This window comes from Alternaria infectoria (genome assembly GCF_024043175.1).
Source record: "Alternaria infectoria strain BMP 0036 chromosome Unknown scaffold_5, whole genome shotgun sequence".
In the NCBI taxonomy this organism is placed as follows: Eukaryota; Fungi; Ascomycota; class Dothideomycetes; order Pleosporales; family Pleosporaceae; genus Alternaria; species Alternaria infectoria.
The window spans coordinates 620,835-647,096 of NW_026250694.1; the positions used below are offsets into that span (position 1 = coordinate 620,835).

Consider the following 26,262-nt stretch of genomic DNA (forward strand, 5'->3'; position numbering starts at 1 on the left):
GGAGTTGTGAATAGTATTTTGTAGAATATATCTGATGCGTCATGCTTGCCAATTGAGTTTTCGGGATTGATGTGCATGTGATGATGCCCGCGGGTGGAGCCGGCAAGGCTGAGACATCCCTGCTAGTGGCGTTTTGTCGCGTGCACGTAACGCGTACCGCGATTTGAGATGCGGAAATCAATTACGCTCGCGTTTCCGCTTTCACGCATTCCTACCCCACACAAGACGACATGAGTAACGACGAGATTGAACAGCGCTGCACTGTGCTACGACAGGAACTGAAGGTTTGGGAAAAGAAGTTCGCCGCCGAAAACAATGCTCGGAAGGCGGGACGCGATGATATCAAGGCCAATGCCGAGATCTGTACGTATAGAGCGACACCAGTAGTACTGGTGTCCTGCTAAACATGTGCAGCACAAATGTACAAGGAGTACAACAAGCTACGAGTACGATTATCCACCAAAGCCGCGCCGCAGACCCCCTCGAAGCGCGCCCCAAGCCGAAAAGCGAGCCTCGATGTCGAACGCACACCAAAAGCCGCGCCCAAACCCAATCTTTCCACGCCGATGAAGAGGAAAAGAGAGGATGAAGATACACTGGAGAATGTAGATTACGCAGCCGAGCTGCTCTCCCCACAAGGACCTTCCGTCATAGGACCCACGCCTCAGCGCGATGGTATAGTGCTAGGTCTCTTCGACCAGCTCCCATTCGCGCAAGGCACCCCGAGCAAACCGAGGACTGTACTAGGAGATGTAGGACTGAATGTTCCACAAACACCGAGTAGGAGATTACAAGATGCAGCAAGCGAGACGTCGCTGGAGTCGAGAGCACGGGGGGAGCGGACACCACTGTCGGCCGGGAAGCGATTCCTTCTTAATCAGTTCGTCACACCGAAGAAGAGGAGGTTAGACGAGCAGGGTACACCGTCATCTACAACCAGAGGCCTAGCTACACCTGCGTTCTTGAAGAGAGACAATGTCTTGAGCGCTATCGACGAGGTGGAGGAGCCCATATCACGTCCTGCGCCCTGGATGCGCCGCGGCCTGGGACGCAGTTTGAGTTCCATGATACAAGCGATGAGGAAAGACGAGGAGGACCAACTAGACGAGGAAGCGGATATTATGCGCGAACTGGAAATGGAGGAAGAAGGCATCGCCGTACCGAAGAAGTCTAGAGCGCCGCAGATCTTGATCGAAGATAGCCAGGCGGCAATGCCCCTAGGCCCGGACCGAGGCCTTGAGTCTGATGAAGACAGCGACGAAGAGCCAGAACTTGGTCGTGACGGCAAGCCGCGAAAGGCTTGGAAGAAGAAGGGCTTGAAGAGGCAGACACGGCGAGTGATAAGTAAGATGTGCTGTTTCCATCCAAAGAGCTACATGACTAACAACTTCTCAGTGCGTCCGAACGTCGTAAAGCCCAAACCAATACCAGCCGTACAGACACATGACGAATTAGACGAGGAGCAAGCAGCCGTCCCTGAAACACAAGTACCAGCAGACATAGCAGACGAGTTTGGTTCTGATCTGGATGGAGACTCCGACTACGCGAGTGACGCTTCACATACCCCGAGGAGACGGAAAGTGCCAGCAAAGAAACCAGAGCAAGCAAAGGAGAAGCCGGTCAAAGAGGGCGTCCTGAAGACGGCGGCCCGAAAGATCAAGGCTACGGCAAATGCCAATTATCGGAGACTCAACATCAAGGGCAAGGCAGCGACTGGTGGAGGTGGAAAGGGAAAGTTTGGGAGAAGAAGATAAGCAAAAGGGACATGATTTGACGATGTTCCGTCTGACGGTGGTGAGATGTGTTGGAACTACGAACCGGTCAGGCCATGGACATGTCTGCATGCCCCGATACGGTACTCTGAGTAGAAGATTTTCACACGAGTAATCTCTACGGTAGCACAAGGTAAGGCGTGGCGTGCTGACTACCCAATCGGTCATGCAAGGCAGACTCTAAAACGTGCAAGAAGGAATGTCAGCTGCAGTATCGCAAACAGAAGTAGACCAATACCAAAGCATACCAGTCGCCAATAGTGATATTCCCACGCTGGGACAATGTGACCGGCTAGGTCATCTGCATGGGTTGGTGCCTGGCACGCGTGGGATGTCAGGCTTATATCTTGAAAAGTGTTCAGATTATGATTATATTCCCAGGAACATGCTCAGCGTGTTTGACAACAAGTGAAGACTATGGCATATATTCGCTATCGTACGTTTGAAGGTTATGACGCGCCGTGGCGGTCGGTGAGCACGCAGCCCACGCTAAGGCCAGCACCTCCGACGCCGACGGTCCCCCGACGTAAACCACCGAAGCTTCCACTCGCCGCAACAAACACCCCAACCCGACCACGCCATCAACCCGCTCAATCCCCGCGCTCACCCTCCCCATCATCTACGACAACCACCAAAAGCGAGACACCGCACACCATGGCCGAAAAGGAACTCTCCAGCGTGCTCCAGCAGCTCCACCAGACGCTCAAGTCGCACAACTACCAGCAATCCACCTCATTACTGAGCAAAGCCAAGATCGCCCTCCTCAACCTCAACGCCCTCATCCCACAAGAGAAGTCCCCGCGGAAACACCTGCAGCTCGCGCGTGAGACGCTCGAACTCGGCGCCATCATCTCCATCCGCCTCAAAGACACCGAGTCCTTTACCCGCTACTTCCAGCAGCTGCAGCCCTTCTACTCGCTGCCAGAGTCCACACTACCTAAGGATGGCAGCCAATCGAGCAAGGTCACGGGGCTGTACCTGTTGCTGCTGCTGAGCGAGGGCGACTACGCGGGCTTCCACACGCTGCTCGAGACGCTCGAGGTGGCGGCCGCCCAGGCGAGCGCGAAGCTAGAGGCTGATCCGTTCATCCAGTATCCGATTCGTCTGGAGCAGGCGCTTATGGAGGGGAGCTACGATAAGGTGTGGGTTGAGACGAAGAGCGAGAGGGTGCCTGGCGAGGAGTTTGCGCTGTTTACTGAGGTACGTCATCATTGTAGTTACCACCAAACACACGACATCCTTCATAATTTAAACCGGACTATCTGCTAACACATCTCTAGATCCTCATCGGAACCATCCGCAAGGAAATCGCTTCCTGCTCCGAGCGCGCATACCCCTCCATCCCCATTTCCGACGCCAAATCCCTCCTCTTCCTCGACTCGGAAGGCAGCGTCGTCAACTTTGCAAAGGAGAGCGGTTGGGTTGTCAAGGACGGCAGGATATACTTCCCTCAGCAGGAGGATGAGTATCTGAACAGGGATATTTTGGTTACGAGCGATCAGGTTATTGAGAATACGCTGGGGTATGCGAGGGAGCTGGAGACTATTGTCTAAGAGTGTGAGGCTGGAGACTGAGTGGGTCAGAGGGATGGGGTGGTGTACGATATGCATCAAGACACGTGGAGGATGGAGGATGAAGTATGGAGTGTACTGGTAGCAGGCTATGTGCTTGGCTATAGCCTTACGATGAAGAGCAAGAACAATGACAAAATAAGAGTAATGATCATCATCACCATCATCACCACAATCATATCCAGACCCGTGGTCTCCACAGCGCCTATTTGGGGGTAACCGCTCAATATGCGGACTGCTATCGCAACACGTCCCAAAACCACCACACATACACTGATCACATATAGATTTGGGTATAACAAGGACTGTCCACAACTCTCTTCTCCATGAAGATTTGAGGGAGATCCTTCAGCAGGGAATATGCAAGCGATGTGGAAGTCTTTTGACTCCAACATGGCATAGTCATAATTGACTTTTTTTTTTTGGAAACACCAGCGAGGCCACCATAGTCATGAGTGGAGCAGGTATAACTTTTGGTCCCGACAGATGCGTTTTTTTCTGAGGCAGTGGAGAAGCAGTGAACCGCTGTTTATGGTTCGGTTCTCAGAGCGGCACATACATGGCCAGAACAACCATTTGTTTTGGTTTTAAGCAATGGAAGTTTTGGAGTGAAAGACGTAGAGTCTCCGCGAATCCAATGCGCATTTATAATGGTTTCCCTCGCGCAGAGACACCACCATGTAACGAGATCATTGGTGTTTTGAGACCGACAAACATGAACTGGGCGGCTATGGTGTTCTGGTTCCAACATGGACTCGTCCTTCCAAGATTTTTGGCAATTTTGGAGGAGAAAGAGGAGCCGGACTCCATGCTCCGGAACATGGCTTTTTTCCAGAGAATAAAGAATTGGAAGGTGGTATAGAAAGACAGGAAGACCGGCGGGGGAGAGGAGTTTTATATGTAGATGGTACTTCTTGAGGAGGGACATGCAATGAAAGTCTTGAAGTTTTGGGTAGGGAAAGTTCTTGGTGACGTAGGAAGTGCGGTGTCTTCTGCAGAAGACATGACATATGTGGACACCTATTTTAGAGGGATATTTGATAGAAGCTGGTTAACCTGGGAACCGCGAGGGTGGGGCATTCCCTGGACATCGATTGTTTTTGGAAGGGCTTCTTGGTTCATGAAGTGTCTCATAATGACTTTTGCAGTCGAAGCTACCTGCATGTGCAGCTTGACGATATGTTTTTGGGAAGAGGAGAGAGGCCAGCCCATAGGGCGTTTGAAATGGAGCTTTTGCAACGAAGAAGAAGAAGGTGTGATGAAGTGTCAGAGAAAGCCGAAGTGGTGTTTATATAGCCCACTCCTCGCGAGTCTGCTCATCCATCAGCTCTCGAGAGGTTTTGGTGTTGAATTGTAGAATAATTACAACCCAATCTCCATGTACGCGCTCGCGGCTAGTTTTGAGTTGCTGCTCTTGTCTCGAAGACATAAGTCGTCCACGAAATATTTTTGGCACACCAGAACCCAAACATGAATCCAAAGTCCCCGAGTTTCGGATTCTGGAGAGTGTCAAATGACTAGAAGACAGTTCAGAGAAGAACCAGGTAAGAAGGCTTGGTATATCGTTGTCCACTTCTCAGCTGGGACATGGAAGAGCTAATTGGCTGTTTTGGAAAAAGAGAGGACAGAAAGCCATGGCTTTGTGCAGCATGGGCTTTTGGTGAATCTCGGAAAGTGTGTAGTATGAAGGAGAGAGGACAGCAGAGGATGGCGAGTATTTATGTTCAACTGTTCTCGGTTTCTAGACCGGCCAGAGAAGGCCACAGCCCCATGATGTGAACGTTGCAAAGTTTCAATCCCCACATTCAGAAACTTGGATACAGTGACTCTGAATATGGTTTCAAGTGCTTTTCCAACATGAGTTCTAGTTGAAGGTGTTTGGAAGCGAGAGATGTAGGGGAAAGAACCCGAGGAAGAACACATCGTTGTCTTTGTGATGTGTTTTGATCCGTTTCTGGGTCGGTCCATGAACTTGGGCATTGTTGTTTCGGAGAAGAAGAGGACAGCAGCGCATGGCTTTGTGCGCCTGCGGTTTTAGGTAAATATGGAAATTGGTGTGGAATGGAAAGCAAAGAGAGAAGTCGAAGGAGAGAAGTATTTAAGTACTTCTTGCCAGGCTCGTGCACTGACTCCTGCCTAAGACCGAGCATGGGTGATATCATGACCCCGGGGCACACTTCTCATGTTGATGTTGCAGACGTGGTTGTCTTTTGAGTACTTCCACAGCGAGGATCTCATGTAGTCCCACAACCAATCTTTCGAAACCATTAACAGAGACCGAATGTTTTTCGTTGCCGCAGAAACGATCTCTCTATATCCCAGTTGAATAAGGCTTTCAGAGTTGGACATAAGTTTTGAGAGTAAAGAGTCAGAATCAAGAAGAGTGAGAGAATGTTGGATTATGCGAACTCCTGTTCCACTCATGGCAGATATCTTCCCTTCTTTTGAGAAGAAGTGCGAAACCAGCACATGTAACCGTAGAACATAGACTTTGGATATAACTTTTGGTAATCGTTGTTGTGGATGACAAGTAGAGGATAGAGTGCAACAGCTGTTTTATAGTCCTCCTCGGCGACTACAGAGCTCGGACAGGAGACCAGACATGATAATCTCGACAGTGTCTTTTGGAAACATTCAATCGTCGCTTGTATCTTTCAATTAGAGAAGTGGCAACAGTACTTTCATGAATTTGCAAAAGATCCCTTATTCGCGCAAACATTTCTCGTTCAAAGACGTTATTTTGGAACTCTGCTCAAGACCATTTGGAAAGCCAGTCGGTTGCTTTCGGGGCGTAGAACTCGCACACCCAAGAGAACAGCACATGTCTGGTCTGCGTATAAAGTTTTGGTCTTTGTATCGAATTCAGACCCGAATAACAGTGTAGGAATATGTAATTGCAGTGCTCCGAATTGAGGAACATGTAAAGTGAAGTTTGTGTTTTGAAGCAGACATAGAGTAGCTGGATCGTGCTTTTGTAAAAAGAAGGCGGAGAAAGGCCAGACACATGCAAAGGTGTGTCTCAAATTTTTGTATATTTGAGGAGGAAGTGTGTAATTGAGGAGAGGAGAGAGCTGCCATAACCGAAGATTTTATAGTCGAAGGTGTGAGGTCAGAGCCTTCAAAAACCGGTTCTGGACCGCCATGGATTTACTTTGGTAGCCTTAGATGAGCAGAGCGTATACCGGGGGAAGACTCCCACCTCACATCGCTTGTAACTCTATAGATTTTGCGCCTTCCACTCATACGGTCAACGTCTTCAGTCAAACACAACGCCCATCCGTCCCTTGGCCTTATGCGCATTCATCAACTCCACCATCTTTGGCACCTCTTCCAGTTTGAAAGTCGTCATATGCGGCGTAATGTTATGCTTCGCCGAGAACTCGACTGCCTCTCTCATGTTGTAGCAAGCTGCACACAATGGTCAGTATCTCCACTCCATCGTTCACAAAATCAAAAAGTGAACTTACTCCCATTACTCGATCCCTTAACCTGATACCTCCCCAACGCAATATCCAACCCGTTAAACTCAAGCGGCTGCTGCGGAATCCCCACCACCATAATAATCCCCTGCCCCGCCTTGACAATCGCCGGACAATCATCATAACTCTTCTTGCTCGCTGTAAAGTTAACAGCCGCATGAACACCACCTTTTGTAAGCTCTACAATCTTCTTTTTCCAGTCCTTGTCGGCCATGGAGTTGAACGTGTAGTCCGCACCGCAGATACGCGCTTCTTCTATTGCGTCGTCGGTGATGTCGATGGCGATGACGTTGTGGCCCATGGCTTTGGCGTATTGGATGCCCATGTGGCCTAGGCCGCCGCATCCGATTACGGCGAGCCAGGACCCGGCCGGGAGTTGGCAGTCGGCGATGCCGTGGTAGGCTGTTACGCCTGCGCAGAAGAGGGGAGCTGAGGTCTTGGGGTCGACTGTTGGTGGAAAGTTAGCTTGTCGTTAGTGTCTTGATTATAAACATATATGACTGACGGTTCTCAGGGAGGATGATGGCTTCCCTAGCGTCTACGACTGCGTATTCGGCGAAATAGCCGTCGGCGCTGAACCCTTGGATTTTGGTCTCGCCTGTTGCGCACCATGCGTTGTGTACGTTCTTGCAGGCGTAGCACACGAAGCAGCAGTCGACTGCGCAGAGGAAGCCGACGGGGTCGCCTTCTTTGAATGTTCGGGCCAACTCTCCCGAGCCGGTTGATACTACTCTGCCTGTTCCTTCGTGGCCGATGGTGACTGGGTTCTTGCCCAGAATCAGACCTTGGTCGTTGGGCTCGAAGAGCATGGCATCGGTGTGGCAGAGGGATGCGCTGCCCATCTTGACCAGAATCTCATGTTCGCGCGGTGTCGGGATGGGTATTTCGTTGAGGTGGAGCTTGTTGTCCCGCGCATCGTACTGTTGCGCACGCATAGTCTTCTTCTCTGGCATTGAACCCATGATGGCGATGGATATCAGGTATGGAGGATATCCTGGGTATGCTTCGAGTGGGGTTGTGTGACGGGAGCGTGAGTGTCACCTGCGCGTCAATGCTAAAGGGGAAAGAGCGAAGGAAAACCAGACAATGGCGACGGAGAATAAATTAAGGAAAAAATTCCGACACGTCGTGTAGTGGAGCCATGTAGATATATCTACCGCGTGCAACGGTCGGGAATGGTCTACCGCTGCATGACAGTGGAGTGAGGGTGATCATTCCCGATAGTCGAGGTGATAATAACCCCGCGGCGCAATACAAACCCCGAGACGAGATGCAGCACGAACCAGGAATGTGAAGAAGAATCGTTGATGTATTAGTAGTATTATCTCGCTCGGGCGTAACAAATAAAAAATCTAAACTGGGTATACAAAAAAGGGTATATGCTAACGAGATCGTAGAGCGAAGCGCAAGGCTTTTGAGCAACAAAGGGAACAAGAAAACGCGTATCAAAGATTGCTTCCAGTGTAGGGCGCAAGGTGGAAGACAGCCCCGCACCTTCCCCCGTCACTCATGGCTCGGCAGGCCGGATCTAGACTCCGAGCTGCCTCCGAATCATGCGTGTGCCGGGGTGTGCACCGGCATTGCTTCCTTCCTGTCCCCAATCCGGTGGTATCGAGGTTGTATCTCTTTTTCTTTCGTAACAATGGGTATCTTTTGAAAATTGTTTGTGGCGGGCAGGTGCGTATCCAATTTTTCGAGGCGACGTCGTGGTCAGGCGCTGCGAGGATCGTGTCGCAGCAACCGCGCCTCTCCGCGAAGCCTTCAATGGTCATGTTTGGCCATTGTTGTGTAGGCGACGGGCAGTCGATAGAGTGCGTTAGACACGCACCCAAGGTAGGAAGCGAGCCCAGGTGGCCTTCTTCTTCTGCACGGGCGGCTTCTTCTCAAGATTGGCCATGTAGAGGGCGTAGCTTCGCTCCATCTTCTCAAAGGCCTCTGCCTTGGCCTTTTCGCAATCAAGCGGGTCGTGTTCCCAGTCGGGGTTGCTTTCTTGCGTGTGGTCGCCGCGGTAGCGCGGAGAAACCGATGGCCAACCGAAGTCTCTGACGAGGAGTTCTGTGGGCGGAGGTGGCATCTCGAGCTTTTCATCAATAACGGAAAGGTTCGTTACGCTGTAGGAGGAGGAAGAGGAGGAGGTGGATGAAAGCGACATGATGGCGGGTGGTGAGAGTGAAGTGCGGATTGCGACGCGTAGGTAGGTGGGCAGTTGAAGATGACGGCACGGGTGAGGTACGTGGACGACGCGAAAAAGAGGCCGAGAAGAGAGCGAATGTAGAATTATAGAGAGTGAAGGAAGATATTATGGGGGTGCTATGTCATGGCCCGCTGGCGATGGGTTGGGGTGCGTTGTCCAGAGGTGCAAAGGGCAGGAAAGCCTTGAAAGTTGCGCGGCTCAGCCTGGGAGATTGCCCAGTCAGTGCACCAGGGGCGGTTGGTAGCCGGCGCCACACATTCCTTCCAAGAGTACGGCATCCTCCAGCTAGCGACATTAGATCGATTTCCGGCTGTGGAACGATGCAAGCCATGACGTGCTAGCTGCTGATCGTCCCTGTGCGTTAGATTAGCGCGCCCATCTAGAACATGCATGCACGTTTCAGCGTCTGGTTTGCATTGCCATCTATCGCTACCACCCTCCATGCCACTCTACTTGCGTCGCAAAGTCAACGTCTTGTCCAGGTTGAAGGCCGCTGAGATCACCGCCAGATGGCTGAACGCCTGTGGTGTGTTGCCCAACTGCTCCCCCGAGCGCGCAATCTCCTCCGAGAAGATGTGCAAATGATTTCCGAAACTTAGCATGTTTTCGAAGATAGTTACCGCCTGTAACAGGTACTTCTCGTTGTACGCGCCAGCCTGTGATGTCAGTAAAAAGCAAAACTTTGTGTTGCAACGCAGACCGCTTACCCTTGTCAACGCCTCGACGAGCCAAAACGTGCACATGCTAAAAGCGCCTTCTTGCCCACCCACGCCATCGTCGCTCAGGGCGTGATTGTACCTGTACACCAAACCGGTACTCGTCAGCCCGCCCTTCTCAGGAGCCTTGAGTATGCGGTCGAGAGTCTTGAGGAAGCGCGGATCAGTCGGAGATATGAAGAAGACCAGAGGCGCAATCAAGACCGCCGAATCCAGGATATCATTCGACTCGTAGCTCTGGATGAAGCACTCCATGTCGGTGTTGTAGCCCTTCTCCATGACTTCCTCGTAGATCTCATCGCGGACCCTGTACCACTCGGCTCGATGCGGACATGGGAAGCTCCTCTTGTCTGCCAGGCGCAATGCCCGATCCAGGGCTACCCACAGCATCATCTTGCTGTACACAAAGTTCTGCTTCTTGCCGCGGACTTCCCAGATCGACATGTCGGGCTCTTTCCAGACAGTACATACGTAGTCCGCGATATGTCGGACAAGGAGCCACTGATCATATGAGATGGGACGCGAGAACCTATTCACGAGGTAGATGCCATCCATCAACTCCCCGTAAATGTCAAGCTGTACATGGAAAGCCGCGCCATTGCCGATCCGCACCGGTTGGCTAGCCCTGTATCCCTCCAAGTGGGGTAGTTCGAGCTCTGGAATGTCTGTGCCGCCCCAGATGGTCATCATGATTGGCAAAGCTCCTTGCCGCGCTTTGGCCTCTTTGACACGTTGGAAGATGTAGCTTATGTAGGCTTCAGCTTCATGGCTAATACCCATCCGGAGAAAGGTGTAGATGGTGAACGACGCATCGCGCACCCAGGAGTAGCGGTAGTCCCAGTTTCGCGATCCACCAAAGTCCTCGGGCAGAGAGAAAGTCGGTGCAGCAACGATTGCTCCGCTTGGCTCGAAGGTCAGCATCTTGAGAATCAGCAGACTCCGCGTAACCACCTCTTCCCATCGGCCTTTATACTTGCTCTGCTCTATCCACCTGGCCCAGTACATTTGGGTGTTGGTCTGTAGCTCTTGAACCTGTTCAGTCTCAATTACATCTGGGCTGTGATCTTCCGCGTCGCGCAGTATGAAGGATACGGCTTGACCTTCGTTCAAAGTGAAAGCGGCCGTGACACCGTCGCCCAGGTCTTGTGGCTCCGGTGACTTCTCAAAAACCACTCTTGGGCAAACGCCGTCGGGTTCATCCCCACAATCGATCGTTGCGTTGAGCTCCAGGGAGAGGTCTTTTGATTTGAAGGTGACACGTTGCAGGCAATGTCCTTGGCCAGTCTTGCCCATGTCGACAATCTCGGTCGTATGCTTGTCCTGCGCGTAGTTGAAAGCAGGGAAGACCTCGACGCACACGTCAACTTTGCCCCGCATACATTCTACCCGCCTGACTAGCCACTTCTTCAGATCGGGACGTTCTGGTACGCTTCCTGTATGGTTGCTCGCGAGTACGTTCGCATGATACTTTTCGTCCCAGTTCTTGTCATTCGGTCTTGGAAAGAAGTCCACGACGTTCATGACCCCCTCCTCCTTCAGGTAGCGTGTTTGGAGAATATTGCTCGCAGGTAGATACTGCTGTTTAGTCGTACATGTATCGTCGCCGGTGGGCCCTATGCTGAAGTGCCCGCCCTTTTCCTTGTCCAGAATGCGACAGAAGACAGACGGGGAGTCGAAGTAGGGCCAACACATGTAATCTGGAGTAGGCGTACAAAGTCAGTATGTGGGTAACATACGGTTCGCAGAATTTACATACCGATTCCTCCGTCTGTTGCGACCATGGCGCATGTTCTCATATTTCCAATCAGCCCATAGTCTTCTATGGGCATGTAGCCATTTGCCGAGCGTCTTGAGCTGGAGGTCTGCGGTCTTGATGCGACCCTCTTCATCTTTGGATTCTGCATGTTCTCTTCCTTGCGACTGTGTTGTCGATATAATTCAGTACCGCTATTTCTATCCAAAGGTAAAGGCGTGCGAGTGGAGGGCGTATTGATGACATCCTGAAGAAGCCGCTTACCGGGCGAGCCGGAATCTACTATGGCGTCGGTAGGTTTGGACATCGTCAGTGCGCTAGTCCTGAATGGTTGAATCTTTGTAAAGACTGCTGCAAGCGGAAGAATAGAAGCGGGCCGATCAGATTGTACAGATCATCGTGATGCTTTGTGGTTGCCTCGGCCAATGAATGACTGTGGTGTGACGTCAGACGCACTTACCTCTCAAGGGCTTGACCTCGCAACTTCTACCTCCACCCAGGCAAATGCCCAGGCAGCTACCAACTGCATCAATCTCGCACGTCACATCACGCAGTGTCCAAAAGATGTTCGTGGAGAGACACTTCTAAACCTCTATCCATGGATGTCGCTTAGTATTAGGCGAAGAGCTGCAGTAGCGCTGCGATCAACATTCTAGCCTACTAATACTATCCGAACTCTCCAACTATTATTTCGTCCCCCAAATCTAGGCATCACACCTGAACAGGACACCACCGGTACATTTCGACGGGCGACGTCTTGTACGATGTACTTATGGCTACATTCGTTCCGCAATCAGCATTGCAAGGGAACATAAATGAAAGATCACCACTGTCTGTTGTTGAAAGGAGCAGATTTTCTGACCCAAAGATCTATTCTCTGACAGATAACATTTAAAATGCAGAAGTTGTGGGTGGTTCATCCCTATCTGGATCCACTAACGCAGTAAGGTACCAATAGACGGCAACCGAAGGACGGCCACTCAACCATATTGGTAATGTGCAGGGCGATATAAAAATACAGTACACTCGTCCAAAGACATCGCACCATCTACTATCTACCATCTACTATCTACTATCTACCATCTACTATCTACTATCTACCATCTACTATCTACTATCTACCATCTACCATCTACCATCTACTATCTACCATCTACCATCTACTATCTACCATCTACCATCTACCATCTACTATCTACTATCTCAATATCCCCACGTCCCTAAAGATCGACTTCTCGACCCAACGCAATCAAAACCCCGCCACTCCGAACCGCCGCAAAGACATCATGGATCCAAGCCAACCCTCCCCGGATGGCACTTGCCATTTCTTCCAACTCCCTGCTGAGCTCAGAAATATAGTCTACGAATACACTCTCACGAACCCGAGAGGTGTGGTATGTCGCGAAGAACCATCCAGCAACTCCGGAATATTCCGCTTCTACGCGGTCCCTGTCATGGAAAAGAGACCTTCCAAAAAGGAACGCGAGCAAGATTGGTATGCAAAACAGCTCGACAACAGCCTCGAGACCGCCAGGGAGGTCAACCAGCTTAAACATGTTTGCCGGCAACTGAAGGAAGAGACGAAAAACATCGTTATATGTCGCAATGATATAGTGTTCCCATGCGGTCCACTTCACCTACTGAACTTCCTCGAAAAAGTTCCCATGGCCCTGCATAGTTATCTCCGAGAGATCACCGTATGGGAACACCGTCCCCTCCTTGTACGACAGTTCATTGCAGACAAGAGTTGGCGTTTGATCGCTCGTATCTGCGAAGAATATTACGCCTTTACCATCCGGATGATCTGGCCTTCGCTTATGGAGAAGAAAAGTATACACACTTGTAGCTGTTGGATCATACGCAAGATCGTGGCACTTGCGGTTCATGCCCGTAAAGATAGGACTCTCATCAGTAAGATGAGCGATGTTGGATGGTGGCGGAACATACTATTAAGAACAACGGCGCTCGCGCATGTAGACCCAAAAATAGTCATACAAGGAGACTGGAAGTGGTCTGAAAGTATCAAAATGTTCCCTTCACACGAGCCATTTCCGGAGCATCGGTTCAGGCTCTGCTTAGCCCTTCACCCTTTACAAGAGCAGGAGTTGGAAAAGTGCATCGTAACGATGAAGAAAGTCTTCGAAGATGGGATATAGATGCAAGGACGATACCATGTCGAATACATGGAGAACTGGAACGACGGAAAAGAAACAGGATAACACATGTATACGACATGTGGTCAGCATTCGCGAGCGAACAGCGCAGACATGGACAGAATGCAGGATCGAGTAGAGGCAACTATGGCTACGCACGCAATGCCCAGCTTCGTCTGTCAGTCTCAGTATGGCATATTGACATTGGATTTTGGTGATTCATCAGAACAAGAGCCGCATCTAAGCGATTTCGCGTGCTGCTACATGCCAACTCATTGCTTGCCCCCATAGTCTCTGTTCCAGACCTCCCTGAACTTCTCCTTGTCCACGGCGAACTCCTCGAGGAAATCCCTTTCAAGGTCGTGTGTCCGCCGACCCAGTAGCACCAGACTGTGCAGCGGCTTCCCCAGATCCGCCTCACACAGCTGTGCCAATGTTCCAGCAACAATCTTCTCATCCTCCGCACCAACGCGCGCAACACCCACAGCCAGACTCTCCTTTGTATACGCACCCTCCTGCTTGACATCCTCCTCAATCTCCAGCATCTGCTGCGCACACTGTGCAACAGTCATGTACCGCGGCGGCTCGTAGATCTTGCGTCCGCGCGCCATATTCTCCAGACTCTGCTCCTTGACCTTGATGTCGAGGAGGACGAGCGTGTGTAGGCCGATGGAGACGTTCTCCTTGATGCGGTCGTAGAAGGAGGCGGGCTTCCAGTTGTCAAGGAAGAAGACCATCGAGACTGTTTGCCCGAAGTTGTAGAGTTGCAGGCCGGTCGTGCCGATCGAGGTCAGGATGCTGGCGTTGGGGATGGAGCGGGTGGGGATAGAGAGTTCGCGGGCGCGGAGGACGAGGTCGGTGTGTGTGGTCGCTCTGTTGGGTGTTAGATAGGCGTAGTATGTATTCGTAGAGGAACATACCCGAATGGATCGCCTACGACAAGGAATGCGACGTCGACTTTATCAGCATCTTTGAGGATATCGTCGCTGGACGATTCGACCATTTCGCGGTCGGCTATGATGACTTCGCGGCCATAGAAAGCTTCCTACTGCCGTGATAATTAGTTTCCCAGTGCCTCACCCGTCAATCGCATCTTCGACTCACAAGCACATCCTTCTCCACCAGCAGCACCGCCGTGTACGCCTCGAGGTAGACGCGCTCCGCCTTCTTCACAATGTCCAGACCCTTGACAGTGATGTCCTTCTCGTCCGCCAAGCCGAGACCCACGAGATACAGCATGATGGGCAGTCCTGACGCGTGGAGTGAAAGTCGTGGTGGGGTTGTTCGCCAAATTGACAAAAAGTTCGGCGGGGCTGAATGATTTGCATGTGGTAGGGCTGAGCGTGCCCGGGCCAACCCGTGCTGTCGCATCAGGCATCGCCTGAAATCGCGCTAGTAGACCGCAAACCACGTTCCATCCCCGGACTCCATTCACATTCCTCGCCGCGCCCCACGCCTCTTGTGTTCGACTTTCTGTTTTGTATAGCTGTGAGAAGTTGGCGACGCGCTTTGTATGATTATAGGAGCCTTTGGGCGACATAGTAAGGCACCATGTCGGACAAGGATAAGATGGCCAAGTATCGGACGGAGATCCAGCAGGTTAGTCAATTGCATCTTCTTCTTGTGGTCTTCTCCTGATTTTTCTTTAACACTCCAAACAAGAAAGAGATGGAATTTTGAAAGTTTCGGTTAAAATACGCTGCCTATAGCATCATCGACCTTCACATCCTTCCCTGTGCATGAAGGACGCTGTTACGCGCGCCTACCCAAGCATCAACACAATTTCACCTTTCGATCAAGTCGTTTGAATACCCTAGAAATCCTTTCCTACATCACGCAAACGTTCATACATCGTATATGGGTTATGGCTCTTTTCCATTCGCAGTCACGTTGTAGACGAACAGCCAACATGGCCCCAACTCTACTTCACCTACAATCATCTCATCTCCCACCCATCTCGTCTTGCAAATATACAAGCGAGCTCCCAAAAACGCTCACCCACAGGATGCTCCCAGCACTTGTGCCACCCACACATTTCCTTGACTCACACACTTCCCCCCAACCATGTTGCAAGAGGCCACCACCATGGCCTCTTCTACATCCTCCCCTGCGCTTTCTTCGCCCCCAATGTCTCGGCCCGCATCTCCAGAAGCTCTGCTCCCATTCGAAATTGACTCCGAAATCGGCCTGAATCTAACGATCCCACAGATGATGTTCGTCTCCGGCGAAACCGGCGAACCCTCCCCCGAAACAACCACGCTGATCGAATCAATCGTCCAAGACCAAGTCCAGCACATGCTACGAGAATGCACAGCCCTAGCCACACGCCGAGGCAGCAAATCCATATCCACAGACGACCTTTTCATGCTGATCCGACACGACCGGGCTAAAATCTCCCGCCTTCGGCACTTCCTGCAATGGAAAGACGTGCGCCGCTCCGTCAAAGACTCAGACGACAAAGGTGGCGATGGCGGCGCAGACGTCGGAGCCGGAGATGCAGACATAGCCGCCGGCGTGGTAGGAGCAGGTGGTCCCGGCGCCGCCCCCGTCGACGCCTCGAAGAAAGCCAAGCGCGCAAAAGTCGATTTAGTCTGGGACGTGCATTCCTTCTTCACCGAGTTCCCCCCACAAAAAGACGATGTCGAAGACGAGGAAGAAGAGGAAATGAACTACGCTACCCTCCAACGCCTCAAAAACGCCGACGAACGCACCAAGGACATGACGAGGGAGGAATACGTCCACTGGTCTGACTGCCGCCAAGCATCCTTCACCTACCGCAAAGGCAAGCGTTTCAAAGAATGGGCTGGGTTCGGCCTCATTACTGATTCTAAACCCTCTGACGATATCATCGATATCCTTGGTTTCTTGACGTTTGAGATTGTGCAGACGCTTACGGAGGAGGCGCTCAAGGTCAAGGATGCGGAAGATCTTTACAAGAAGAATCATGGTGGTGAGCAGAATCGGCTCAAGAGGAAGAGAGAGCGTGGTCTGTTTGATCCCCCAGAGGAGGCGAGGGAGCCCGTGCAGCCGAGTCATGTGCAGGAGGGTTACAGGCGGCTGCAGAGGGGGAACAACAAGGCGAAGGCTATGCTCAACTTTACGAGGAACGTGCATAGGGCTGCACTCAAGTTGGTGAGTAATAACATGCGATGTGTGAGAACATATACTGATGAATCCTAGATCTAAAGCCATAGTCATGCGACCAAGGTTGGCTCAGCACGAGGTGTTTGGATAAGGCGCTTTGGTTATTTGATACCCTAAGCAGGTAACAGGGTGTATGGCGTCCGTGTCATGGGAATTGAATAATCCGGGGTACTTTCAGGACTGCGAATGAGAATCACACAATCATATCCACAGACAATGCATGAAAGCAGACCAACTCCAAGTTTGACTACTGGTTTCTAATTCCGATGCGCATATCCTTTTTGGTACACTCATAGCATCGGTGATCAGAGTGAGGGCAGCCTTGTCGGTCGAGTATGCATGGAGAGAAGAGTCCTTCACAGACGTAACATGAAACATGACCGCATATGCCCAGATAAAAAGGAGATTGACGCCCTCCTTTAACCTTGAAAAGACCCACGCCAGGTGTTCATCATGATATCCCGTGTTTACTCCGCATCGTCGCCAAACTGAGCTTGACGCTTCTGCTGGACACGCTCCTGCCTCCTCTCCCTCGCCGCCTTGGTCTTCGCGCGCTTGGCGTCCATCTCTTCCTGGATAGCCCTCTCGCGGGCCTTCTCAGCCTTGGCCTTGTGGATCTACGATGCGTGTCAGTAGCCGAGCATGGAGTGGGGTTTGACATAGTCATGATGTCATGGCGGACGTACGTGTTCAACGAGAGCACGCTTGTGCTTGAAGGTGTTACCCTTGGACAGGTGGTAGAGCTCGTGGTAGAGGTGCTTGTCGATCTTTCCGGCGGCACGGTACTTGACGAGGAGACGGCGGAGGACACGGAGACGGCGCATCCAGACGATTTGGCTATAGACATCCGCATCAGCAAACAGTCTCCTTCATCCTTCACTCCCCACAATGAATCTCTGTCGAGTCCATTGCGGGAGTGGCATCGTGATTGCGTACCTTGGCATACGAGCGTCCTTGGTACCCTTCCTCTTACCGAAACCACGGTGTCGGCCAATTCGTCGAGCGGCGGTCAGCTCCCGGGCGCGGGCACGCGAGTGCATGGTGACGGGCTTGCGGATGATGAGGCCATCCTGGACGAGCTTGCGGACGGTCTGGCGGGAGTTGGCGTTGGCGATTTCGCTGGTCTCGTTGGGGTCGAGCCAGATCTTGCGCTTTCCGCAACCGACCACGGAGGCCGCGAGGCGCTTCTGAGTGCGGAGGTTGACCCTGCGAAACACACTCCGTCAGTATTTTGATCAATTGTACGGTCGTGGACGATGGAAAGTGCTATCGTGAAAAGAGGGGTTCGCCACGTCTCGGGCGCCTGCTGAGCAGCACTGCGAGTCGGCGACGTGGTTGCGGGTGCGGAAGTGCTCTTCGAAGCAATGCTGAGGGTATGCAATCGGTATTCCTTACATTTTGACGGGTTGGTTGTCCTGGAGGTTAGTATCGAGAGTCGCGGCAAGACGTTCGCAGAATATTGAGGATCCGACCTGGGCAGGTGCGCGTGATCGCTTAGAGCGCCAAGCTCGTCACGTGCTGGCCACTAGTCGTTTTACGACCCCGACCCCAGACACCAACAACAACTTCAATGCACCTTCCAAAACAAAAGCTACCGTTAATGCATTATGGAAAGTACAAGTTGTCGCGTGTAGGATTTCCGTCTCACTACACGAAAGGACCATCGCTCTTATTTCCGCGAAGTTCAAAGCCAAAGTTTACGTTACCAAGATCAGCTGTGTGGCAATGTTTCGCGACCGCTAGATGCGTAAATTAGGCACAATCGCAACGTGAGTCAACGACAGATGGCCCCAAAGCTTATTTCTATCATTAGACCGATGGGGTTGCAGCTCATCGTCGGACATTTCTTGTCCATGTGGTAACCTTGAGAAACCCATCACGCGACAACACGCATACAGCGACATTGGCATCGATGATGGATGACGCATTGAGATCATCGACGCCTAGGCCATCGTGCTACGAGGTGTGCCGCATCTATCATGGTGACTCATTTAGGATCATCACAAGCGAACTACTGCACCTGCGTTATTACCGCGGAGACTAAGGGTGGCAATCACCACATCCATCACACGAGTCAAGGAGTGTATGCTGTTTCAAAAAGAGAACGTAAACAGATCGCGAGGAGCAGCGTTTATGTGCATTGCATATCTACTGTAACTTCAAGTCCTCCTCACTCAGCACACCATACAGCTTCTCAATCTCCTGTCCAATGATGTTGAGGTCATGCGCGAGCTGCCCAGTCACCAACGCGTACGCGTACAGCAACTCGTAATCTTCATCATTGGCAATGACCTTTCCCAGTCCACTCTGTCGGAACTCAAAGACCTTTGCTAGTAGACGATCTCGCGTGTGTTCGATATTAGGCAAGACGTCGTTGAGCGGGTATGCCAACTTCATTGAGGAGGCCATGACTGTGTACTGTTAGCTGGTGCTCTTAGGAAAGCTTGTTGGGTGTGACTCACCAGAGAAGAGATGACTGATTCGCCAACTCAGATCTGTCCACTCTTTCTTGGTATACCGCAAGACCTCTTTCTCGCCCTCGGAGGCCTTCACATCTTTGAGGATGACGACGTTCATAGCATGGAAACTATCCAAGATACGGCTGGTCGCGCCTAGAATGACTTTGAAGCTCTTGTCTGGGAACGGGCCCTTGAGCTCGAACTCTGCGGCAGCTGATGCTCGCAGCGTGTCCAGATGAGACAGATACCGACGAAGTTCTAGTTCTTCGCGTTCGGACATGTACGTGTACGTCCGGCTTGTGCGTTCGTTGGCGTCGAGTAGGGTCTTCAGAGGCCCACGTTTCCAGATCAACCCCATCTTTAGCCATAATAGAGACGTGCCCTTCTTGACTTTGCGGCGCGCAGAGATAGGCCAGATGACTCTCGTCACTATGATACCCCATATGCATCCAACCATCACCGCAACCACACGGTGAAGTACAATCTCCCAGATCTCGGGTGAGATACCACCCTCATCGTCATCGTCGTCATCGTCCTTGACCGAGAGCGAGTATGCGTAGAGTGCAGAGAGATTGTAGGTCAGCAGGATGAAGCGACCCATAGGCCCCTTGCCCTTTCCAACAATGATGTAGAAGCAGAACAAGGAGATGATCCAGCCGAAGAAACCCAAGACGAAGGCATGCTCATCAGCGGCGATCCATGCGGCGATTGCCAGAATAGCTCCGAGACATGTACCAGCAAAACGTTGGAAACCAGTAGTATTGGAGGCACCGATGGTCATCGAGCACACCAACATGTATGACAACAAGCCCCACTCGCCACGCCAGTGACCGTAGAACCCTCGAGTCGACTGGATGAAGGACCACATGGCGTAGAGGACTGCACCAATGCCAACCTTGACGGCGTATTTGAGGTCGTCTCTTCTAAAGACGGCCAATGATGTCCAGATACGGTATGAAAGTGGCTGCTCGTTTTCTGGCTTGTAAGGGTCTCCACGGGTCGACTTCCGGTAGATGGGGTTGTGGATCTCACGCGAGCCTCCTGGTGTGTGGGCCTCTGTCTCATCAATAAGATAGGCCTCCTCAGGGCTGTCTCCCACCTTATCCTTCTTGCGCCCACGCTGCCAGAACCTCAGCCAGCTGTAGGTTCTTTGCCGCGGGTAGCGATTGACATCAGCTTTCAGCTCTTCGAGGATGTCAAGGAACGACACCATGTCTTCAGCGAAGTCTAGAAGCGACGAACTAAAGTATCCACAGCTTGCGGCAACCTCCTCAAAGTCTGCTGCAATCGCTGCAGAGCTGGTCCTCGTTGGTATCTTGTTCTTGTAGACAGCCGAGAGGGCTTCCCGACGTGCATCTGAGAACAGGGCCTTAGCATCGACTAGACTGTGGCGAAAGTGCTCGTTGATAGCCATGTTGTACTCGGGTCCAGGTCCAAAAGGCAATTCAGAAAGGACCTCGCGTAGTGTGTATGCTAAGGATTTCTACTGGTATTAGCACAATTCGCAGACAGCAACTCTTAAACGTACCATTGGTGGTCCCAAGCTAGCAATGAACACCGAGAACATGTCAGCAGGCGTAAGGTCTGACTTCAAAAGGTTCGCAACTTGATCAGACTTCTTCTTGGTCGGAGTGGACTCGTCGTCGGATCCAGCTGCTGAGGGATACGCAGATGCTTGGGAACTTTCCGGTAACTCGTCGATAGATGCAAGGATGCTGGTTCGCCTCTCGGTATGGCTGAGACTGGGAGACATTTGCGGAGGACTGAAGGACATCGTATGGTCCGAGAATATCGACGAGTTTACCGTTCCATTAGCGGGTATTGATCGTTGGGATGTGACGCTGGCGCTGGGCTCGGTCTCCGATTGCGCCAACAGTGTAAACTGGGTTTCCGCAGCGCTCCGCAATCCACCACAGCTCTGCATGAGCTTTTCTAGACATTTGACCAGTTTCGCGTGGATCCTGTACTCTTCCTCAGTACCCAGCGCGTAGTGCTCAAACTTGGCTTCTCCCAGGTTCTTTACAAGTGTTTTGAACGTTGACTGGCTCTTGTTCGATGCTTCGACATATGATTCGCTCTTGAGGTCTGATTCAGCACCGGAAAGGAAGCTAAGGGTAATGTTGTTGAGCATTTCTGCCATAGCATCTGTCGATTGGATGAACGTATCGCGGAATTCGTTGCGCGCCGACTTTGGTTGTACGAGGAGCGATACGAGTGCTGAGGCGGAACAGCCCATGATTATCATCTTCAGAACCTGCCAGACTTTGACGTAGGAGAACTTGGCTGCCTGAACAGCTCCCTCCTTGGTCAGGATCGTGATGAGAGCTAGCGATGTCAGTGAGCAAGCCACGTTGACCAGTGGATTCCCAAGCTTCTGTTTTGTCCATCCAACAAGACCCAGACCTCCTCCACAGAACACAATCAGTACTATCACATGCCCAAGGACCAGCAGATCTTGATTTCCAAAGTATGCGGACACGGCCATGCTAGAGAACGATACGAAGGCGGCATACAGAAAGGCAGCGAAAGCCAAGATGACAGCCTCCAGCATGCTGCCGGCCGAGCGAGCTGGGTGGAAGTACACAGTGATAGTCGCGACTATGTGCTTCCCATCGTTCTTGCCCAGTAATCCTGCGATTGCTGGTACGAACGTCGCCAACGATCCGAGGACATAGGCCAATGAGCACTTCATGATGCCAATCCCAATAGGACTCGTCGCATACGCGTAGCCTTGTCGACATTTGTTCGTAAGCACCACCTTTGCAAACTCGACTCTTCCCATCTCCCGGTGTCTCTCAGCATCGTATTGGCCGGGCGCAAGTAGGAACTCGGAGGATTCGGTCGGTCGGTGTTGGGATCTTCGTAGGGTGAAGGACCTCTTGATGCGCTCGCCGGTTTTGGGCTGCACCATAGTCGCGCTGCGTAGCTATAGGATATGGTCAGCGCATCGCCTACACGATCTCTGGAGACGCGACTTACGCTGGGCCGCAGGAAGCGGCGCTCAGCCGGGGTTTGCGGAGCATCGTTAGCCATCGGAGAGGTCGTCGACCGTATACTCTAATCGGATTCTAGGACATGGCGACTGAAGTAGCTGTGAGAGGTGCACCGTCCAAGCGCGTCTTGGTGATTGTTGGTCGTGAACCCTGCAGATGCCCAGATCGATGGCACTGGCGCTAACGCCACAGCCACCCACGTAGCACCTCCATCGGTGCTTACATGTTGTACTACCTGCGCACCATGAGGAATGAGGCTGGTAGCTTCAGCGCTCGCAATCACCGCGTCGAGATGTCATAGAAGCGTGACGGAGAACGCGCGTGACGATGTTGAGGTACAGTTGCCGAGGTGAAGACTAGCGGCATGCTCCACGCGATTTGGTCATCACCAACGATACGATGAACTCGACACCAACACTCGTAGCCCTTCTTCAAACGAGCTACACGCCAACAATTTGAATCATTACATATCTACGTCCTCACGTTAACCTAGGAGAAACTGAACAAGTCTGCAGCCTACATTAACATGGAGATATGCAAATAAATAAGATAACTTTTCAACACGACATTGTATGCTGAAAACGGAAACATGTAGTAGTGTTACGTTCGCGGATAGGTCAGATTCGCTAAGATGGTTCTTCTACATCGAACCACCTAACCGCTACCCTCTTGCCGCTTCAATCGCTCAAACAACTGAACAAAAGCCTCTGGTTCCTGCGCACCTCCGATCTCAAACTGATCGTTAATGGTAAAGTTGGGAACGCCTGTAATCTGTTGCCGGCGCGCCTGCTGGACTTCCTTGTCAACTTCAGGTCCTCCTTTGCCTGACTCCAGCCAATCCTTGATCTCTTTCTCACCAAGTCCAGCCTTAATTCCTGCCTCGGTAAGGATCTCTTGAGTGGTAATGTCCTTCTCATTCTCAAAGTACGCGGCGAAGAGCTCCTCGATCACGCGAGTCTGCATCTGCGGACCCTTAGTTTTTCCAAGTTGCACAAGTCGGTGCGAATCGCGTGTGTTTCCAGTCTTGCCGCCGTACTTGAAGTTGATTCCCTCGTCTTTGCCGATCTGTGAGAGTCGCTCTTGCATCATTGCTGTGCGTTCTTTGCCGAATTTGGATTCGTACAATTGTTGCTTGTCTGCGCTCTTCGGCGCATCAGGGTTCAGATAGAATGGGTACCAGCTAGTTTGAAAGGTGTCACTGGAGTCCGGATGTTTCTCCTTGTCTAAAGATTGATGTACGAAGTCAGTAATGTCTCACAACATTTTGTACATGGATATTACTTGCAGGCTGCGATACCCTTTTCCAGGCGCTTTTTCCCCACATAGCACCATGCTGTAACTTGGTCAGCGCCGGATACATAGACTGAGATGCGTTATCCATGAACACTTACGGCATACAGTGTCGCTGACAATGTCAACCTTGAAGTTGGTCATTTTGCGTAGACTTGCTCTGAACGCCACGATGAAGTCTTGCGAGATGGTTTTGCTGTTGAGGTGATGTCATCGCTGCGAGACTGCTTGCTCTTATACCTACATGGATGGCGAGTGCTGCTGACAAATTGGTAGTGGATGTCGAAGTTACGATGATCGGCCAAACTCGCCCTTCCAGCCGCTTCCGAGGTTGTTCTAGAACATCGATCTCTTCCATCGCATCTACGCAGGCCTGCGTTCTCACCCGGACAGCGCATGCGACAACACCACGCTACTCACTACTTGATCTGCGTCGGAGTACTGATCGGGATCTTCTGGGCTGCCTGCTGTTGACTTCTAGCTCACGCGGTTACAGATTCAACGTGGTCGATCTTGCCATTCGACTCGACATGGATTCCAATTCTGCACACTCCAGCGGCATGCTAATATACAAAGTCAAATGCTCACTAACACCGCGCTATGCTTAAAGACAGGCCGTCGCTCATCGCTGTCAGAACAAGCAGCAAGACTCTGTATCCAGACCACGCAAGGCCTTCCACCCAGCCACTTATTTCTTTGGCTGCTGCCCGCGTTCCAACTCCTGTCGGAACTTTGGACCACGGAAAATGACCAGGATGATTCCTGGTATACAGAGGAGATCTATGATTCCCAGACCGGTGAACGCCCAACCCCAACCCATTGCATCCAAAATGCTGGCCATGATCAGTGAGGAGATCGCGGCAGCCATGTTGCGCATGAATCCTGCCAAAGCCACTAGACTAGCCGCCTGGCCAGGGTCGCACTCAGTCTGGAAGGATGTGCTGGTGACGAAGATGATAGACATGCCGATTGCAGCCAAAGCCGTACAGAAGAGGACCGCTGCGGGGTGAAATTGAGCGAGCGCAAACCAGCCGAACATAATTTTTCCAGCCGCAGCGATGACGAAGCCAAAGATCTGGATGGTAATTCTTCGCTCAGGTGCAACCTTGCCAGTAGAGCTCTTCGCAAGAGCCCTCTTCCGCATCCGGTCGGAAAGTCGACCGACGACCATCGAAGCAACGAACATCGCAATACCAGGACATATATAGGCATACCCAGTCTCTGCTGCCGTCCAACCGTAAGCCTCCTGCCAAATGGTGGCAAAAGAGATGAAAATGGCATACAGTCCAGCAAACTGGAATGCTCCGTTGAAGGAAACGATCAAATGTGGAGGGTATTTGAGAAGATGCAGGAACTTTCGAGGCGTTGGACGGGGAGCTTTCGGAGCCCTCGAGTCTGTACAAGGCTGTGTCCGGAACTTGGGTATCGAAAACCAAGGCTGATTTGCGACAGGTGCGCCGTTGCCTACCAGCGATCGCAGTGTCTCTGGCGTACAGAAGACGATGAGGAGATATACCGGAAAACTTGCGATCGAGAGGAAACCGAATATCCATCGCCATCTACTCTCGTCCGCGAGTGCACCACCAATAAGCGGACCAAGGACAGGGCCAAGCTGAGGTCCCATTAAAAACCATGCTAAAGCGGTTCCACGTTTGGCAGGCTCAGTGATATCGGCAACGGTACCGGCTCCGACGGAGAAGACGATACATGATCCGAATGCCTGGAAGACACGGAGAATGTACAGCTCCGCGATATGTGGTGGCAGCACAGCAAGTAGGGTATTCGCGACGAGGAAACTGCCGAGTCCGACTATGTACACTGTTTTCCTTCCGCCTAGATCTGAGGCGGCAGCGCCGAAGAGAGGCTACGCAATCTTAGTTTTGCATTTCGAGCTAGCGGTACGGATGACTTACGGCAATGGCGAACACCATCATATACATTGAGACTGTACCGTTTACCGCAGTCTCCGATGCATCAAAGATCTTCTCGAAGATCTTCAGAGAAGGCAAGTAAACAGCTCCGCATAGTGGTCCAAAGAAGCCCGCCGCTGTAACGACGCCTAGAATGAATCTTCTGCGATTCACCGAGAAAGCCGAGTATGGTTCTGGCAACGATGGAAGAGCAGTAGGTCCATTCGTTGATGGTTGCTCGGTTTCATTCCGGGGTTGCGCTAAAGGGTAGTCATCGCTGTCGATGCTCTCACGGTACCGGCCATTATGGCGATCCTTCACGAAGTCGATTGGGGAACGCATGGCGAAAGAAGGAGAGAAGTATGCAATACGATGCGGACAAACGCTCGACGAGGAGCGTCCTTGGAACCCAAGAATACAGACAAGACGGATATGTACGGCGACGTCAAACCTAGATTGCCTAATCTTCGGAGCGTTCTATGTGCCGATGACGAGCAGCGCTGAACTGCAAGATATGAGACCTAATCCCAGGCGCCATTGTGTTGCGCTTGACAGGTCGCAGCATAGCCCTGGTTTCTGCACTGCCTGTAGGAAGGCGCCCTGGCTTAAGGGCAGTATTTTCGTCTCCGCTGCGGTCAGGTTCCCACCAGAGGGGTACTGAGCCGCATCCTACGCCACATCCGCATAGTCATGCACCCTGCTGTTCTAGCCTCAGGGCTTGCAAGTCGCGGAATGAACTAGGTGCGCGTCATTGTTTGTGTTGGAAAACGTCCGATACAATGACCCGACAGATCAACCCGACACCGCGACTCGTGGCAATGACCCGAC

At 51.8% G+C, this 26,262-nt stretch overlaps 10 protein-coding genes across 10 annotated transcripts; 3 read left to right on the forward strand and 7 right to left on the reverse strand.

The window, feature by feature from the left end:
* Window positions 1-230: 230 nt before the first annotated feature.
* On the forward strand, window positions 231-1,754 carry SLD2 (DNA replication regulator sld2; the record flags this gene model as incomplete). The annotated part of the gene is made up of 3 exons (XM_051495278.1): window positions 231-363; window positions 415-1,344; window positions 1,396-1,754. 3 exons carry the CDS (start codon window positions 231-233, stop codon window positions 1,752-1,754), a joined length of 1,422 nt encoding a protein of 473 aa, XP_051354297.1.
* A 672-nt stretch (window positions 1,755-2,426) lies between these two features.
* J4E92_003886 (uncharacterized protein) lies at window positions 2,427-3,325 on the forward strand (the record flags this gene model as incomplete). Its single annotated transcript, XM_051495279.1, has 2 exons — window positions 2,427-2,972; window positions 3,053-3,325. The coding sequence occupies 2 exons, from the start codon at window positions 2,427-2,429 to the stop codon at window positions 3,323-3,325; spliced, it is 819 nt and encodes a 272-aa protein (XP_051354298.1).
* Window positions 3,326-6,599: 3,274 nt separating this feature from the next.
* Window positions 6,600-7,784, reverse strand: J4E92_003887 (uncharacterized protein; the record flags this gene model as incomplete). Its single annotated transcript, XM_051495280.1, has 3 exons — window positions 6,600-6,751; window positions 6,811-7,269; window positions 7,328-7,784. The coding sequence occupies 3 exons, from the start codon at window positions 7,782-7,784 to the stop codon at window positions 6,600-6,602; spliced, it is 1,068 nt and encodes a 355-aa protein (XP_051354299.1).
* An 854-nt stretch (window positions 7,785-8,638) lies between these two features.
* Window positions 8,639-8,974, reverse strand: J4E92_003888 (uncharacterized protein; the record flags this gene model as incomplete). Its single annotated transcript, XM_051495281.1, has 1 exon — window positions 8,639-8,974. One exon carries the CDS (start codon window positions 8,972-8,974, stop codon window positions 8,639-8,641), a length of 336 nt encoding a protein of 111 aa, XP_051354300.1.
* Window positions 8,975-9,465: 491 nt separating this feature from the next.
* On the reverse strand, window positions 9,466-11,792 carry J4E92_003889 (uncharacterized protein; the record flags this gene model as incomplete). Its single annotated transcript, XM_051495282.1, has 3 exons — window positions 9,466-9,672; window positions 9,724-11,429; window positions 11,489-11,792. 3 exons carry the CDS (start codon window positions 11,790-11,792, stop codon window positions 9,466-9,468), a joined length of 2,217 nt encoding a protein of 738 aa, XP_051354301.1.
* A 2,118-nt stretch (window positions 11,793-13,910) lies between these two features.
* DPH5 (diphthine synthase) lies at window positions 13,911-14,877 on the reverse strand (the record flags this gene model as incomplete). The annotated part of the gene is made up of 3 exons (XM_051495283.1): window positions 13,911-14,511; window positions 14,559-14,683; window positions 14,743-14,877. 3 exons carry the CDS (start codon window positions 14,875-14,877, stop codon window positions 13,911-13,913), a joined length of 861 nt encoding a protein of 286 aa, XP_051354302.1.
* An 825-nt stretch (window positions 14,878-15,702) lies between these two features.
* On the forward strand, window positions 15,703-16,824 carry J4E92_003891 (uncharacterized protein; the record flags this gene model as incomplete). The annotated part of the gene is made up of 2 exons (XM_051495284.1): window positions 15,703-16,770; window positions 16,819-16,824. 2 exons carry the CDS (start codon window positions 15,703-15,705, stop codon window positions 16,822-16,824), a joined length of 1,074 nt encoding a protein of 357 aa, XP_051354303.1.
* A 425-nt stretch (window positions 16,825-17,249) lies between these two features.
* Window positions 17,250-22,274, reverse strand: J4E92_003892 (uncharacterized protein; the record flags this gene model as incomplete). Its single annotated transcript, XM_051495285.1, has 7 exons — window positions 17,250-17,399; window positions 17,469-17,619; window positions 17,719-17,988; window positions 18,935-19,193; window positions 19,245-20,724; window positions 20,770-22,167; window positions 22,221-22,274. 7 exons carry the CDS (start codon window positions 22,272-22,274, stop codon window positions 17,250-17,252), a joined length of 3,762 nt encoding a protein of 1,253 aa, XP_051354304.1.
* A 614-nt stretch (window positions 22,275-22,888) lies between these two features.
* J4E92_003893 (uncharacterized protein) lies at window positions 22,889-23,668 on the reverse strand (the record flags this gene model as incomplete). The annotated part of the gene is made up of 3 exons (XM_051495286.1): window positions 22,889-23,457; window positions 23,520-23,567; window positions 23,626-23,668. The coding sequence occupies 3 exons, from the start codon at window positions 23,666-23,668 to the stop codon at window positions 22,889-22,891; spliced, it is 660 nt and encodes a 219-aa protein (XP_051354305.1).
* Window positions 23,669-24,212: 544 nt separating this feature from the next.
* J4E92_003894 (uncharacterized protein) lies at window positions 24,213-25,776 on the reverse strand (the record flags this gene model as incomplete). The annotated part of the gene is made up of 2 exons (XM_051495287.1): window positions 24,213-25,388; window positions 25,438-25,776. 2 exons carry the CDS (start codon window positions 25,774-25,776, stop codon window positions 24,213-24,215), a joined length of 1,515 nt encoding a protein of 504 aa, XP_051354306.1.
* Between the last annotated feature and the right edge of the window lie 486 nt (window positions 25,777-26,262).